Below are 17,924 nucleotides of genomic sequence, written 5' to 3'. Positions count from 1 at the left end.
TATATATATATATATATATATATATATATATATATATAATTAGTATAGTGAATCATCCTGTTCTATCTCACTCAGTTCTTACTCCAACTACTGCCACGTCCTCGCTAACTCTAATTTATATTTAAACCTTAAAGTGTTGAGCTATGAACATGAATTAAATCCATTTTTAATCTTTGCGAGCTGAACTTTAAACTATTTCTTGTGAAGTGTGAACTAACACAGAGAGCAGAATTGGGTCAAAAGGATCAAACTGAACTTTCAGTTGGAGGATGACCACTTTAGCCTCCAATCCAAGCGTGCTTCTTCAGTCTCAGAGTTGTTCCTTGCAGGCAGACAACACGGTGCTTGTAGGGATCATGAGGAGGAGTGATGATGTTTTAAAGCCTTTCATGCAATAACTGTTTAATATATATTAACAGGATATGTGTGGGTCTAGGTTTAGTGCTTAAATGGTAATTGTGAGCAAGAGTGAGGGGACGTGTGTGTACACAGCATGTGTGTATTTCATGTTTGAGTGTATGCAGATGGATGTATTCTGCTAGGTGCTGTTTATTCTTAGACATTGAAATTTAAGTTGTAAATTTTATAATAAAAACTACTAAAATTCAAAAAACGACAGAGTGCACCCAATTTAATTCCATGTATACAAACCCATTATTTTTTCATCGTTTGTTTCACTTTCTGTTTGGCTGGATTTAGTCATCAAAGGCCCTGGATCGTGTGTTGGTAGTATGACGGTAGTCTATAATTTCGCTTTGCTTTCCAAACTGTTGGCTGTCAGCTCCTGAACTCTGACAGGAAGAGCAGCGTCTGAACACGTTCCCCAGAGATGATCACACCACAGTCCAGTTGTCGCAGCTCAGACTTTCGGTTCTGTAGAGACTTTTTTACATTTATTGTGTATCACGTCCGTTAGTGTACGTTTTATTGTCTTGTCTTTGGAACTGTGCTCACACTTTGTGCAGGAAGTCGTAATAGCAAACACTTTTTGTGATTTTATAGAACAAATTGTTTGCTAACTTTTGTCCGGATCTGTTGATTGGCTGCGATCCCTTTCAGTGTGGATGTCTAATCGCTGACTGGAGTGCCTGGACATGTATCAGATTGGTTTCTTGGGGGGAGGCAGCTGTCATTACCACCTCATTTCCTTCCTAGCATCTTCCAATTTACTCCTTGTGATGGCATTTGGAGAGAGAGGCTGAAACGTGTTGCAACTCTGCCGATGTAGAGCTTTGTTGCTGATATCTTTATAAATGACATCACAATTTGCTTATTTGCGTGTTTGCATGCACAAGTATTGATCGGGACACTTTGGTTTGCATGTGCACAGTGCTGGTTTTGCGTTATTTGCCTTTTTTGAAGGTACGTGTGTGTTAGCACTATTCAGCAGAGTCATGGGAACGGAGTGAAATGTCTGAGAAGCAGGGGAGGGAGCAAGATTGATTCTGAGCTTTAAATAAACACCTTCTCTTTTCCAGCTGAGTCCACTAGACATGTATCTACCCCACATGCCACTCAAATCGCCTTCCTGCCTGCACCGCCGCAGACTGTTTGAGAGCAGCCAGTGGGTCCAACAGTCTCAGCCGGCGTAAATCACTGCCTCGTTCCTTTCCCCAAAACTTTATCACCGGCTGGAGAAATAGAATTAATAATTTGTGCTGACAAATGGCAGCAGTTCCTCCGTGAAGTGACTCATCTTTCCTCTTGTAAGATAAAATGGCAGAGAGAAATGTTGCAGATGATTCTTTTTTTTCTTCTTCTTCTGCTTTTTTTCATGGGAGAATGGTTCGGGTTGCTCTGTGAGGAGCAGGTGAGACACAAAAGGATCACCCCCTCTCAAAACACAAAGCTTTTCTCTGTCACATAAATTGATTTTTTCTTTACGAAGGTGGACAAAGCCCATTTGTTATGTCTACATATTTAGCATAGTTATTTAATTTAACAATATGCTTCAAACGCAGGGTCTGGAAAAGGAAACGGGATGTTCAGACTTACAGGTAGAAATCAACACAAAAGCCAGACTGCTCGTGAAAATTCACATTAATAAATATGTTCATGAAACATACATTCACTGTTATCTTCATAAATATATACTGTATTTTTCGGACTGTAAGGTACATTTAAAATCCTTGAATTTTCTCAAAAATCAACAGTGAGCCTTATGTCTTAATTCTGGTTGTGCGTACTGACCTCAAACTGATTTTATGTGGTGCATTGCGCTCAAAAATCTGTCAAAATGAACTTATTTTGCTTAATGCACCTTATAATCCGGTGCGCCTAGGATGAAGCATTGGCATATTTTCACATACAAAGCCTTTTTTTTCTCTCTGTGCTCTCGGTGGAAGCAGACGCGTCCTCTTTTGCTCCGTCCCCTCGCTTCCCTGCTTTGCTCTCGTCTTGTGAACCCTTTATAGAGCCTCTTTTTTCCCCTGCATACCTTCCTAATTTGATGGATTTGATCAGCTGGTCTCACAACAAAATTAATCAACTTTTCCCGACAGGATATCAGGGTGAATGGAGGACCCTTTTACCTGGACGGAAACAAAATTGGGTTTATGACGACAACTGGATTCTGCTGTTTGGGTTGGTGAAATCAAGATTGTCTACAAATTTGTGCGGAAGGTGTTGAAGCTTGGCAGCACTCAGACAGAATTATGTGGAGCTGCGTCAGAGCTGAAGCAGACCGATATCAAGACTGTGAACTTTCTGGCAGCACCCATGAACGGTTGGGAATAATCTTGAAGCTGTAAGCTCGACTTTCAGCGTAAATAATCAATTCGGCTGTTTGGAGTCACCATCAGAGAAATGTACCGGCGAAACTTTAAAACGGTAGAAATGGCAATTTACGAGTTCTGCCTGACCCAAACTGTGGATCTGGACCTGGCCTTGAAGGCGGACTATCTCAATTTCTCCTGGGATGTTGTAAAAACAAAAACTCTCTGTCGGTCTCCTCGCTCCTCCATTCCCCAAGGCCGTGGACACGTGACAGAACCTGAACCGAGCTGGTGATAAACACCTCTTATCTGGACAATGGCTGAGGGGGGGCTCTGGCCTATGCTACAACCTTCCCTTAAAACTCAATGTCTTCACCGGCCTCCTATGTGTCATGTGTATTTAGGTTGCTTTGCTGTGGTAGATTTTTTGATGCCTCTAACCGTGCCCTGTCTAGGACATGACTCTCCTTGTATCGCAGTACAATGATAATAAAGCTTATTCGGATTCTGATTTTAGGAAAATTACCGTCATACATCAACTCCAAGTTCATTCCACTCCAGAACACACACAGTCTCAGGGCCGGTAGCTGGCTGTGGGTTAAGGCGCCCTTTGTGCGCACAGAGTCAGCAAAGATGAGTTAGTCCTATTTAGGCACATGGTCTTGGAATGACCGGCAGCTTAAGTTGAGGTGGAGTCTTTTATTCCTTTAACTAGTTTTAAACAACAATTGACTGAGGTTTTAGTCACATCTTGCACCTTTAATGTTTAAGTGTCTTAAATTGTGATTTTATTTTTAACTTGCATTGTATTTTATTCTTTATTAACGGATGTTTTGTTGTAAATACTTTAATACTACCGTTACTGTTTTTAAGACTGTGTTGCTGTATTTGCATATTGCCCAGGACATCCTTGAAAAAGAGATTAATAATCTCAATGGATTTCTTCCTGGTAAAATATAAAAATAAAGGTTTAATAATAATAATAATAATGAAAACAGACCCGTTTATTGATATTGCGCCTTATAGTCCAAACAATATGGTAACAGAATTACAGGCTTGCATGAAGATCTGAGTGAAACTGTGGTTAAACTGACTCTGACCACTAATCAAACAGCTGCTATTGGTCAACCCTATTGGCACATTAGAGAAATTAATTAAGTGACTTCTGTAGTAATAAATTTTTACCAGTTGACCCATTAGGCCACAATTCAAAAACAAGAACAAATAAACATATTACTGAAGGAATGCTTATATTCCAAAGTTTTCATGCCCTGGTTTTAGTTTGGTTTTGAGAAGTGATTGGAGGTTAAACCTTGAAAATAAAGTTAATATAAATCTTGGGCTATGTTTTGCAATGGCCCACTCAAAATATGTGTTATGAATGACTTTCAGCTACTACCACAACAAATTTCAGCTAAATATTTATAGAATAGGCTGAACTGTATCCAGATTCGTCTTTCCTCAGCTCAGGAGGCTGTGGCAGCCATCTTGAACTGAGTTGAGTTCGTTATAAATGCACACGCAGTGGTTGGTTTTTGGAAAGTTTCATGTGTTTCATTAAATATTTTGCTAACAAACAGAGTTGACTGATAGTTCCAAAGTTTTAAACACACTCTTACCTAATCAGTTAGCTCTCAGAGGGTGTGATGGGGATTAATTCAGCTACTACCACACCAAGTTTTAGCTCAATATTTACAAAATCGGCTAAGTTGTAGCCATTTTTTCTATTGTGATTAATTGTAGTTGATCAATTAAAGGTGTTCATTCATCGATTACCTTCTAAAAGTTTATTAAAATCCATTTAGTGGCTCACAAGACCTTTTGCTAACGCTACAGACAAATACTTGCATAGACCATTATCGCCTTTTGTCTTCAGCTGCTGGTAATTAAAATGTATATAACTTGAAACACGGGAAGTTTTTCAGTTAGGTAGGGTTTTTATATAGATTTGATTTAATTTTATTATCAATGTTAATTTTATTTATGTAGCAAATATAAACAAAGCTAGAAGAAATATTCAAAGAACAGGTGGCGCTAAAATAAAATACAAAAACACGCCTTTAAACCAGCAGCTCCAACTGGATCTCAAGCTCCGCCCCAGTCAAACACCAAGGAAACAAGATGGCTCTTAACGGGTGGCTAATTTATGTTTTCTCTTGTGTTTAAAGGCTTCAGGGTAAAGGTTTTACATTGTATCTTGATCCTACATCCACTAAGAATCAAAGCCAATTCTTAATAAAAGAAAAATAAAGTTTGTGCAGACAGCTGAGCGGGCGAGCCTTCACGAGTCGAGCCTTTTTCTGCTAATTTCCCTCCAAACGGCACAGAGAAGAGCACGAGCTACAAGCCTGCATGCTTGTTTAAAAGCTCAGCTCCTATCGCCTCTCCACACATATTTGGCAGTATTTGCAAGTTATCTGGCCTCTCCATTTTCCACGGCTGAGTAGCTGAGCTGTTGCGAGCAGCATATCTATTAGAGAGCTGCTGGTGGCTCTGCCTTGCGCCTCGCTGACACAGAGATTCACTTTTAGCTGCTGCAACTCCGTCACTTCCCTACAGCAAGCGCCAAAACACGATTGTGCCATTTTGGAAGAAGACAAAGTGTCTCACAAGACTTTTCACAGTTTATAGGAAATCAAGTCTTGTAATTTGATGGAGTTTGGGAAGGTGAAGGACCTCGTTTAAAAATGTGTTAATTTGTTCATTTTAGGATTTTTTTTTTTTTTTTTTATACGCAAAAGCAGGAGTGAAGAAAAGTGGAATTTCCCAAACAATAGGATGTTTTCTGTTAATTCTCCAGGGTAGTGATGTATAGAAGAAAATTATGGACAGTTTGTCAGTGAGAGAAGGTGGGCCTGTGATCTAAAGGTCACCGGTTCAACTCCCAGGAACAACATCAAAATGTTGGTGGGAAAGGTGAAACGCCCACACCTGTCTCCACCCTCATTTGCCCCACGCTGGGCCCTTGAGCAAGGCCCTTAAACTCCACCATCTGCTCCCCCAGGTGCCCTAGATGGCAGCTCTCTGCTCCACACAGAGGGCTGTGGTAGCTCAGTGGTCTGCGGTTACATCAGGAAGGGCATCCGGCGTAAAAACAATTGCCAAGTTTTCGTGCAAGTTAGTTTGCTGTGGCGACCCATGAAGAAGGGAGCAGCTGAAAGAAAAAGAGACGAACAGTAGTCCCTCATTTATCGAGGGGATCCATATCCAGAAGTCCCGCGATATGTGAAAAACCGAGAAGTAGGAATAGTACTATTTTAGTAGATAGATAGATAGATAGATGGATGGATGGATGGATGGATGGATGGATGGATGGACGGACGGACAGATAGAGGCATTTTAAACCGTTCCCACACGCTTGCAATATTCTAAACAATGTTTCTAAACTCTAAACACTGTAAAAGACACAGAATGTCATGATTTCAGCTCTCTGCCTCCGCTGCTCTCAGCCACCTGCAAGCGCTCTTGGCCACGCCCACTTCTCCACTCTGCACGATGATCAGCTGATCAGCTGCAGCAGGAAGTTTATCCTGCAGTGTGGGCTGCACAAAGGTGCAGCAGGTGCTAAATAATTTAAAATAAATTATTTTAAATAAAAATTCCATGCCGATCGTGCGGCTCATCCATCAGTCAGCCAATTTATTTTTATTTATTCATTTAAAAAAAAGAAACAAAACAAATTCATCAAAAAGAAAAAAAAAACATTGAATGAAAAGGGTGCCGAAAGAAGAAGAAAAATCTTTTACCATCTGCCCCTTATTAATAAAAATATAAAATAGCTACAAACAAACATCCTTCACATGGCACCATACATTCTCAACAATTTTAACTTATTCATCTTTTTAAACCTATAAATTATTTTAGACAGTTTTATGGTGATCTCAAGGCCAATTGTGTGTCATGTCAAATCTTATTTGAAAAACCGCGATGGAGCGAGTCCACGATAAACGACCCGTGAAGTAGCGAGGGACTACTTTATTGCCTCTTATGTTTTGCTGTTTTCGTTGTAAACTTTAATAATAATTTTCCATCCTCCAGCAGCTTTACAACCAGTCTAAATTAATTAAGTTAAATGCTTTCTGGTGCATTTTAGATAAAGTTTACTTTTTTTTTTTTTAATCATTCACCCTTTCTTTGACGAACACTTTCCACTCCCTGGAGCAGCGGCTCTTTTAGATTTAGCTGAGGTGACCTTTGCCCCTTTACCACTTCCTCTGGAGGCGGTCCAACTGAGCCGCTGAAAAGCACAAAATGAACCCTTTTATTTACTTCTCTGTTTTCAAGGTCACATGAAAAGTGTGGTGAGCCCACTAACAGTAAATACAACGTGTCACCTAAAAATAAGACCTCATGACGTCTCTTTACTGTGCTCCATAATGCAGTTTAAGCCAAGGTCGTACTCTGTGCTGCTCCCGACTGATGCAATTATCTGCACATTTTCTGGCTAAAGCTGGCCCACTGACTGTGGCTGGCATGATTCTGACTGCCGCGCTGATAAAATATTATTCTATTATAGTACGCACCACCAGAGTCTGATTATGGGAGGTCTGCTCAGTGGTACGCCCAAAAAATACAATCTCACTTGTTGGTTTTTGCTGCAATATCACCGCTTTAATTTTTTCAGTACATTTAAATTTGTCATGTTTTGACACAAAAAAAGTGGAGTCGTTACAAATACTGTGACAAATACCACATGTATAGTTTATTATTAATGTAAAATGGTAAATGTATGTAATTTTTAATACATTATTTGAAATCGTGGGCCTATTTCTGGACCATAAGGGTTGAATCTTGATCGTTAAACTGTAATTATTCATTGTTACGAATTTATTATATCTTTTTAAAGTATTTTTTTCAGTTTAAGGTTGTTTTGGTGTCCACTCAGACTGCTCTTCAAAATACTTCAGCTTTTATAAGACAAGTAGTCCTTTTTTCCTGAGCTCTATGGGACAATTTATCCTGAGGTCCACAAGGAGCATGAAGCCCACCTCCATTTGTAAGATCCTTAAGCTAAAACAAAAATATTGGAATACAATTTTAGTCTAATTTATTCCCACGTTTGACCAAAATAAGCAGTAATACGTTAGGAGGTCCCTTTTTTTTTTTTTTACTTCAAACGGGTGTGAAGTAAATGTTCATGTCATTAATATCTGAGTGGAAAAAAAAGACAAACTACAGCCTTGTCATCAATCAACACAGTTCATTATAAAATACTTTAATAAGATTAGTTCATGTGTTTTATTGCATACAGCGTGTGTACATTTGCAGCTCTCTCTCTCTCTCTCTCCAAGTCTCTTAGCAAAGAGAATTAGAGCGGCTGGAATGGGATGCGTCACCTCATGTCACGGCACCAAATATAGAAATTTAATCTGTTTGGGGTTTCGAGGAAAAGGAGCATAGGGCTGTGGAGTTACAGGGCAGGTCTTCTTCATATTGCATTTCCCCCCTCTTTATTTACCTCATGGCTTCCGCTGTCTCCCTCTGTTTAGCCGTCATCTCTTTAGATATTTCTAATTCTTTTTGTCCAAAGACTCAGAGAAACACCATAAGACAGCTACGACTTCACTGCATCAACAATAAAAAGATTGCGAAAGTATATTCACGTTGGTAGCGTGCTTGCAACGCAAAGCAGAGCTAGCCTCTGTCTCGAGAGATTCAGGTCATGTTTCGTTCTTCAGAGACAAAATCGGTTTATGTCGGAATAAATGAAACGTTTACGGAAAATTCTCAACAACAATTCTGACCCAGCATTAGTGTCGAACATTATTTTTAGTCTTGTTAAATATGAGCAAGTGTCTGGTTTCAATTAAGTGCTGACAAAACAAAATCTAAAAAACATTAAACTTATACATCTTTGTACATCTACGTTACTACAGAATCTTGGAACAGTCTTCATGACTGACAGCATCTCTTCATCTTTGGCAGGTGTTTGGATCAAACCAAGCCGAACATCCAGGATGAGAGAGAAAAGGGCCGACTTTGTAGCTGGATGCCTGGGAGGACGGGTCATCGTAGCTGGGGGTCTAGGTGAGCAGCTTTTTTTAAGTCTTTGTCATTTTCTTTTTGTCCTCTGAGCGGAGATGCAGAAAGCCTGGTCACTTCAATAATGAACTGAGTGTTGTATGACTGTTCCCGTTTCTGGTTTTATTTCATGTTTTCTTCATTTTGGGGCCTTTTGAATCAGCTGGGAAGATGGACATACCGTATTTTCCGCTGTATAAGTCGCATCAGTCCAAATATGTCTAATAAAGTGGAAAGATCCATAAATATGTCGCTTCGCCATATAAGTCACATCTATTATGTGTCACCGCTGACAACCCAGTAACGTGGGCCGGTGTTGTGCCAAAAATCGATTGGCTGCCAAATGGCGGCCGCAGGAGTGTGCACGGGAGGACTTTACAAGAATTTAACGGATTAACACTTAAAACCGATTATTTGTTTTCTCAAAATTATAGCAAAGGTGTGTCTCAATTTAACATTTCCTTAATAAATGCACTTTGACGGTCAAATCAGCTGCATTTCAAAAATCGATTTGCGGGAGTGCACAGAGGGAGGACTCGCTGTGCATTTCATGGAAATTTACCAAGATAACCACATAAAAACAATTATTTGATTGCTCAACATTATAGTAAAGGTGTGTCACTTTAATGGTCAAATCAGCTGCATTTCGCCTGGGCGGCGTGTCTAAATATAGCTGATTTGACATTTGCTCCAGGAGTTCCAGAGCAAGACGAAGGAGGTTGTCTGTGGCAAGCAAAGTGTCTCATTAATAGCCACTTTAACCTATTAATGTGCCACCTGGCTTACCATATTAATTGAGCGAGCGCCCTCTAGTGGCTGAAAATGGTAGTGTTCAATATTTTCCATGTCAGAATGAATGAAATCATCAGAGCTCAGCCAAAAATTGAATTATAAATACCGGGGGGAAAACGTTTTAGTCGTTTCGGTGTATAAGTCGCAGGACTTGCAAATTTATGCAAAAAAAGGTGCAACCTATACAGCAAAAAATACGGTACTTTTATTTAACCAGGAGAATCCCACTGAGATCACAGAAGTTTTTGAAGAGGGAGGCCTTGGTCTGAAGGCAGCCTATCATGCATGTTTTTAGGAATCGTGCGTGTTAGCTCCAAAAAATTGAGTTTTAACAGAGTCATATTGTTTAATGTCAGGCAGATGGTCATGACTTTTTTGCTGATTTGTGCATAATTAAAAACACCAATAGCTTTTATTCAACGATAATCCCTCCACCCTCGTCTAACGCTGATTAACATGAGCTATCATGAATTTACTTTATAACAGCATCCAATAGCTTTATAATACTGGATCACATGAAAAAGCATTAATATACTAATAAAATACTGATGTTCATAGCCTTTTATTACATTTGCCTCCACTGAAGGTAAAAAACGAATGAAAAAGAAAATCAATAACGGTTGTGAGATGGCATGCTGATGTTCTCCCAGTGGCTTAGAAGGCTCTGAGATTGCATGAGCAGCTTTAACTCGTGTGAAATTAGAGTAAATAAGTTAAAGTATCATCTGATCACAGCCATGAAAAGTAATTTAAAAACCAACAAACGGAACTTTATCGTGTTTCTTATTTCTTGCGCGCTCGAAACGAAGCTTCAGTCATAAATGACCAGACGAGAAGCAGAAATATCCGTGAACTTTTTTTCTCTTGTCGCCAAGTAGATCTTTGCGCTCTGAACTTGTTGACAGTCTGCATCAGTGGCTAACATCAGAGTCGATCTGTCATCCTGTGTTAATTCAGAGTGACAGTGACTGACAGGTCATCATGCCCAGGCTGGCTTATAACACAGATACAAGAGTCCATGAATCACAGCCTGACAGGCTGTTGAATGTGGAACAGACTGGAGTTGATGGTAATTTAGAATAAAATACTACGTATGTCAGAAGTTTATTATGCCCCATATACTACCTAGATGTTTTTTTTTTGTTATGTTAGCATTTCCAAAATGTACTTTGTTTGACACAAGAGTTATCTGTGTTCTAGCTAAATAATTTAGTCAGAGAGATTGAAGCTATTAAAATGCAGCAGTGAGTGGGAGGAGGTCTGTGATGGTCCAGGCCATTGGTTTCAGAAGCACTGGCTGGGGTAGAGCTGTCATTTTGAACCTAAACCCAGAGCCCGGCCCCTCCCGACCCGGACACTCAGACCGGGCCATAATAATGTGCTTAATGTACGGGTCGGGTCAGTGTCGGGCTTTTGATTGCATCAGCGGACATGCGTGGCCGACAATCCAATTAAATGCCTACATGGCTTGCCATACTTTCACCTGCCGCATTTGGCCCCGCACTGACCGGCCTTGAAAGAGGTCAAAAGTTCAGTTAAGCTTCAGATGGACTACTACCAGCGATCCATCAGCCCAAATGGACGTTCATTCAGCGGATGTGCACGACCGATGACCCAAACAGGTCAGATCACAAAATATCCAACATGTCAGAGCAGCGGCCAATGCAGGCAGAAGCAGGGGAAGCATTTAATGCGCTTTAACGTCTCCTCAGCTCCGATCTTCTGCCCCCTTTATTCAGACACATACGTCCGCCAACCGTTAATAATAGTCGGAGGTATAAGCAGTCAAAGATTAATAAAAAATGTCAGGGGGTTTTGGGGTTTGGACCTGTAATTACTGTTAATTCGTCAGATCAGGTGGGGTTCGGAAATTATAGCTACGGGATGGGGCTGGGTCGGGTCAGATTTCTCGGACCCGAGTGCAACTCTAGTCTGGGGGTCCTACCCCAGACATTTTTGAATAAAGTAGGTGCCATTTCCTGCATTATGGTGTATTTAAATGGGTTTTTAAATATTTACATTTACCACAATGCTCCCCCCAACACCAGTTGACAACTGCCGGCACTCACATAGCACTAAGCTAGTGGATCGCAATACAGACACACTAGTTAAGATGCTACAGACGTAGCGTTCCGCCTCTGTCACGCATCCCAACCACCCCACCACAGTCAACAATTGCCGGCACTAACGTGGCGCAAAACTAGCGTGCAACACAGAGATGTCTCCACCTCCTCCCCCCGCCCTGTCAAGCGATTTAGGGGAAACACTGCATGTGGTGTGGTGAATTGTTGTAGCTCGACAATAAACAACAGTGTCGTCAGCATAGAAATGTAAGGATGCATCAGGAATGAACTGACCTATATTATTTATGTAGAGAACTGACCTACATTACTTATGTAGATTGTGAAGAGGGTGGGTCCCAAGACTGAACCTTGTGGTACACCGTTGTTAACAGTCAGATAACTGTTATGTTGAACACATTGCCTCTGATTTGAGAGATAATTGGAAAACCAACCACTGGTGTGATCTGAGAAACCAATAATAATAATAATAATAAATAAATTTTCATTCAACCTTTACTTTTACAGATTAATCACACTGAGCCTCGGGGGCTCATTTACAAGTGAGACCTGTTTAGACAGACAAAAAAGTTATATTAGAATATAATAATATAATATAATATTATTATAATTATCTTATAATAATAGATTTGCTATTATGTCTGCATTTAATGTATAAAATACGATTTTACATTTTGTTAAAATGCAATTCTTGGGTGTACATTCAAAATATATATTTTTTCCTTTGCGTCTTTGTTTAACCAGCACATTTACATGAACATACATGATCTCTTCCTGCACATTGATTGTACAAACAGCAGTTTCATATGAAAGTTTAATTACAGTCAACTTTAATTATTTCACCGGCTAATACTTTTATGACAAAGATTTAAAAATACATACGAGTCTGCAAAGCAACAAAGTCCAAAATCAATAATCACCAATTAAACAACAGATCAACAAGCTTCTTTTTATGCCGTTATTAAAAGGCTGAGTTTGAAAATATAGGATTTTATAGAAGTTGATTGATTTTTTAATTTTTATTTTTTTTATTGTGCATGAATAAGAAATTTATTCATCCAAGACTTTAGTTTCCGAGGAACTAAAAAAAAAAAGGAGAGATTTAAATTTATACTTCAATGGATTGAGAAAACAATTCTTTCTACAAAATATTAAAAGTAAAGGTCAGCTGTGCTGGACCAAACAACATTTACTGCATATGAAGGTTATTTATTTTATGTGACAACAAGTCCACATGAAGAAAGGACGGGGGTAGAAATAATGAAACATCGGGAACAATGTCTGAAATGAGGATAAATGTCAGAATAAAATACTATTTTGGTGGAAAGCACTGGGGGAAAACGTCAAAATAGGTCAGGAAAATTGAGAATGGGAGGACTAATAAAGAGGAAAACAAGAATAAATGAAGGTAAGTGAGCAGCAGGCTGATCAGGGTAACAATTTTAAAAAGTACTTCTAACATTAGAATATAAATACAATAATATACTAAATAAATTATGAAATGAAAAGCGAGGGGCTGTGGAAAATATCAATCAAGAAGAGGACGAGGAATGGAGGTCAAAAGAAGGAGGAGCAGCTGTTGAGTTCATGTGACGTCTGAGTTGGGAATCAAAGCAGCGACTGGGCGCCTTTGAACAGCCAATGGTGTGTGTGTGTGTGTGTGTGTGTGCACGCGCGCGCGCGTGTGCGTCCTTGTTTATGCTACTTTGTGAGGCCCATTTTTCCAACTTATACTGCATTGTGAGGACCAACTGCTCCTTATGGGGCCCAAAGCCCGGGCCCCATAAGAAGAAGTCCCGTTGGTGGGTTAGGGGCTAGGTTTAGGACTAAGGTGTGAATTGAGGATGTGTTAGGTTTAGGGTTAGGTATGTACTGGTAATGGTTAGGTTATGGATAAAGGTCATGGTTAGGCTATAGACATGAATGAAAAATGAATGGAAGTCAATGCAAAGGCCCCATAAAGATAGCAAAACAAACCTGTGTGTGTGTGTGTGTGTGTCTTCATAAACAATTATAAAGGAGACGATGGCTGAGCGAGTCTGGAATACTTTATTGTGGCCGATGCTGCGCTGCCACTTTGTTCTTCCAACAAAATGATGATTATGGTCTTCCTTTGACAGACACGTGCACGCACTCCCAGGTCCATTTAATTGAAGGACTTGCTGTGATGTAGGTCTCTATGGAAACTGCAATAACTTAGGCCGGCCGGATGTATAATAACAGCGCATAGTGCACCTGAGAAGAAAGAGAATGGGGAAAGAGAAAAAAGGGAGATGATTACAGCAGACCTTTAGAAGAGGAAAACAGTTTTTGTTGAGGCTTCACATGTTGCACTTCAAGTTTTTAATGAAACTCTAAAAGCCTGGAGCCTTTTTTGTTGTTTTAGTTTTGTTGTTCAGGCTTTTCTGGGTTTTTTTTTATACTTTGGACTTCACAAAGTGGGGTTATGTGGAGTCGTTATCGGCAGTCAGTATCTTACCCGCGGCAGTAAGCTGTCTGAACAGTCCCAGTCCCAAATTTGGTCACAAACATTTGTATTTGCAAAATTGACCTACTGTAATGTCTGGACTATAAGCCGCTACTTTTTTGACACACTTTGAACCCCGCGGCTTAAACAATGCTACGGCTAATTTATAGATTTTTTTTTTGATAAGCTAACGAGCTACATGCCGCCAAAACATTTAGCTTTGTCACACCCGGGGGCTCACATAGCTGCCCAATACACGTCTCTCTTATGGGGTGGGTCCTCATGACTCAGTGAGACTACCTGTATAAATAAAGGTTAAAAAAAGACCAACGAAACTTCGAATTAAAGACGATCGATCTGTCAAAGAAGGAAATAGAGCTGCTGCACGTAAACTTGGCGTCACTGAATGGATGGGGAGACGTTGGAGACGGTGAAGAACTGAATCAATGCAAAAAGACAACAAAAACTTTCAGAGGTATTAAAACACAAACTTGAAAACGTTCTTGGAGACTGAGGTGAACACACACAGAGCAGACGGACAAAAAGATAAAAGATTTTAGAGGTGGACCATCGTGGCGTCTCAGATTTATGAGATGAAAAGGCATCTCAGAAACACAGCGATCGATGACTTCCTGATAGGCTACTGTATTTATTTATTTATTTTTACCAGCCGTGTTACAGGCACTGTTCAGAAAAAAAAACATTTGTTGTACGCAGTTCTGTAAGTTACCGGTACAAATTTAATTAAAAGTTTTTTAAAAATCTTTGTGTAAATATCTCACGTTACAACATGGACACCCACAGCTTATACACAAGTGCACCCTATATTTGCACAGAATTGTTTATTTACTGTATTGTAGTCGGGTGCGCTCATTAGTCTGGAAATTATGGTAATTTACTTTTTTTAAATCACAACAATTCTGAATCACTGACCATTCTCCCATCACCTGCAGCCCAGTGAAATATTACCCAACAGATCCATCCCTCACTCACCTTCTTATAGAACTGGTTTACATAAAATTGTACAACAAATATTAGTGTATATATATTTTGTCTAATTTAAAAGTACTGTAGTGTTCAAAATAAAAGTTTAAACTTTAAAGTACAAACTGTCGAATGTTCTGTTGTTCACAATAAAGCACCAAAAACTGTTTAAACAGACATTGTGTTGTGTGTGTAACTACTTTTGTGTGTACATTATCTAACTTTAATTGAATTTCCACTACACTTAATGTGTGTATCTGAACGTGTGTGAGAGATATTCAGAGGATGACTCACAGGAATTTGTTGCCAAGTTGTGTTATTCTTACCAGCTTTAGTGCTCGTCTGGCTGAGGCAAATCATTCCTGTGTGTGTCCCTCCTGCCTCAGAGGCGAAGCGTGTCACTTTTGCTTTCAGGCGTTGATGGTGCAACAAGTGATGGAACACCAACATGTTGTGCTGCATTTGAAACTGAGTTACATGCATGGGTGTCCTCAGACGTCAGCATGCTGCTTTTCTGCAGCAGTCTTCTTTGTGCCCCGTAGAGTTTGGTGCCAGCTTGAAACGCCTTTTTTTTTCTAAGAATTGTATTAAAGAAGTTTTATTAAGTGTCAAGTTTAAAGTGGCTTTGCAAGCTTTATTATATAAAGTATTGTGTAGGGGCAGGGCAGCTGACCCAGGACTCGAGGTGTCTCTGAGCAGGACACCCAGTCCCGAATTGCCCCCCGGGCGCTTAAACCTGGGTGTATCCCAGGTGCAATGATGCAGAGAGCCAATTTCATCTTCGTATGGGAACATACAATGATGACAACCCTTTATTATTATTAGATACTTTATTAATCCCAGGGGAGAAATTCTAGGCATCCAGTAGCATTCACTACTTATACAAAAAATACACATGAATAATGAAATAGAAGCAGAATACACAAATTTGAAAAAGACAAAAAACGCACATTCACAAGGTGGTAGAGAGTACTGCATTCATGATTAACCTATATATTTGTACCGTATTTTTTGGCGTATAAGTCACATCAGTCAAAAAAAAAAACATCAAAAGGAAAAAAAAACACACGTCACTTCGGTGTGTAAGTCGCATTTATTATGAATTTATTTAATGGTCAAAACAGCTTCATTTTACCTTGGCTGCGCAGCACTATCCATCCATCCATCTATCGTGGCCAGAGTTGCACGCGCTCCAGCGTTCCTCCACCTGCACCAGCTGAGGGAAGAGAGCGCGCACAGGACGACTCGCTATTGCAGTTCTTCGAAATTTAAAGCGTCAGTCCAAAATTGCATTATGAATACGGAAAAAATAATAATAATAAGTCGCAGGACTGACAAATCTTTGCAAAAAACTGTGACTTGCATGCCAGAAAATATGATTATACATACATACACATCTAAGCATTATGCACATACATATGCATATATACATGTACATACACACACATATATACACATATACAAGGTGAAGGCTGCACAGAAGATGTTGGAGTCAGGCTCCCCACCATCACAGACATCTACACCTCCAGATGCAGGAAGAGGGCCACCTGCATCATGAAGGACCCCACTCACCCAGCACACAAACTTTTTGCCTCGCTCCCCTCAGGAAGGAGGTTGAGGAGCATTAAGTGTAGAACCACTAGACTGAGGAACAGCTTCTACCCTGAGGCTATTAGACTCATGAAGCTCTGACCAGAATTATCACTGTGGAAAATCACAATAAATGAATGACAATAAAGAAACTCTGACTCTGATACACACATACATAAGTGTACAGGGTGATGTAGATTTTTACTGTATGGGAAGAGTTGAACAGTCTGACATAAGTCACCAGTGGAACAACCTGATCCCTGAAAAATAAGAAAAACTTTCAACTCTCTGGTTTTATCTACAGTATGCCCTATCTGGGACAAGAACTCTGTAAATTAATTTCATTTTATCCTTTCAGATACATTTACCGCTCCATCTGAACGAGGCTTTTATTTAAATTCAAAGCTGTAATCCTGACTTTCCGTTCTCCGTGTTGCAGGTAATGAGCCGTCGCCTTTGGGCTCAGTGGAGAGCTACCACCCGGGGAAGCGGCGCTGGGAGTACGTGGCGCCCATGCCCACTGCTCGCTGCTCCTCTGCGCCGCTGCAGACGAGCAGCATGCTGTTTGTGATCGGAGGAGTTGCCCAGGGACCCAGTAACGCCGTGGAAGCGCTCTGCTTGGAGGAAACAGTGTGACACATGCACACAGACACAAACACAGGAAGAAATGCAATCTGGCATTAATATTTAATTCACGTATGAGTGAAAACTCAAACGTGCACACCTGAATCAAAGCCACAGATCGCACCGGGATATATTTTTACCTTGCTGCTCAACAGGTGGCTGTGTCTTTTACCCAGAGACTTTTTTTAGCCATTGAACAAGCATTTTCAGATGGAAGTTTCTTGTGAAGGTGCTGAACAAATCCAAGATTAAGGACATTCGAGAGGATTGCCGTGACTGGCAAGGACAGAAAAACTGTCAGCTTTGTTTCTCTGGGGAAATCAGACACACTGACTGTGTCTGAAGAAACAAATCGACTTTGAACTGTTGAGCATTTTTCAGAATAAAAGCAGGGTTTTTTCTGGATCTTAAAAAGGAACCTAGGGCCATAACTGAACCTTTTGCTTGCAGCAGCGTCGCTCTTTACTTCTGCAGCGACGCAACGATCGGACACTTTTCTACCACCCGAGTTTCTGACTGTTGTTCTGAGGACGTGAACGCCCCGTTGTGATTTTTTTTTTTTTTTTAACGAGTGTTGTAAACGTGAGCGCTGCAACCACAACCACAGCGTCAACAACAGCCGTTCGTACCGTGCGTTCGCGCCGTATACAC

At 40.2% G+C, this 17,924-nt stretch overlaps 1 protein-coding gene across 1 annotated transcript in view; it reads left to right on the top strand.

The window, feature by feature from the left end:
* The window catches only part of LOC119417744 (kelch domain-containing protein 8B-like), a 128,806-nt gene extending 111,334 nt beyond the window's left edge, over positions 1-17,472 (top strand). The window contains exons 4-5 of the mRNA XM_037685027.1: positions 8,640-8,741; positions 17,089-17,472. Coding sequence (XP_037540955.1) covers positions 8,640-8,741; positions 17,089-17,285 — 299 coding nt within the window. The 3' untranslated portion in view covers positions 17,286-17,472. The remainder of the gene's footprint in view (positions 1-8,639; positions 8,742-17,088) is intronic.
* Positions 17,473-17,924: the final 452 nt, after the last annotated feature.

Source organism: Nematolebias whitei, chromosome 11, assembly GCF_014905685.2.
Source record: "Nematolebias whitei isolate Nwh7 chromosome 11, NemWhi1, whole genome shotgun sequence".
Lineage (NCBI taxonomy): Eukaryota > Metazoa > Chordata > Actinopteri > Cyprinodontiformes > Rivulidae > Nematolebias > Nematolebias whitei.
This window is presented reverse-complemented; position numbering and strand designations above follow the sequence as displayed.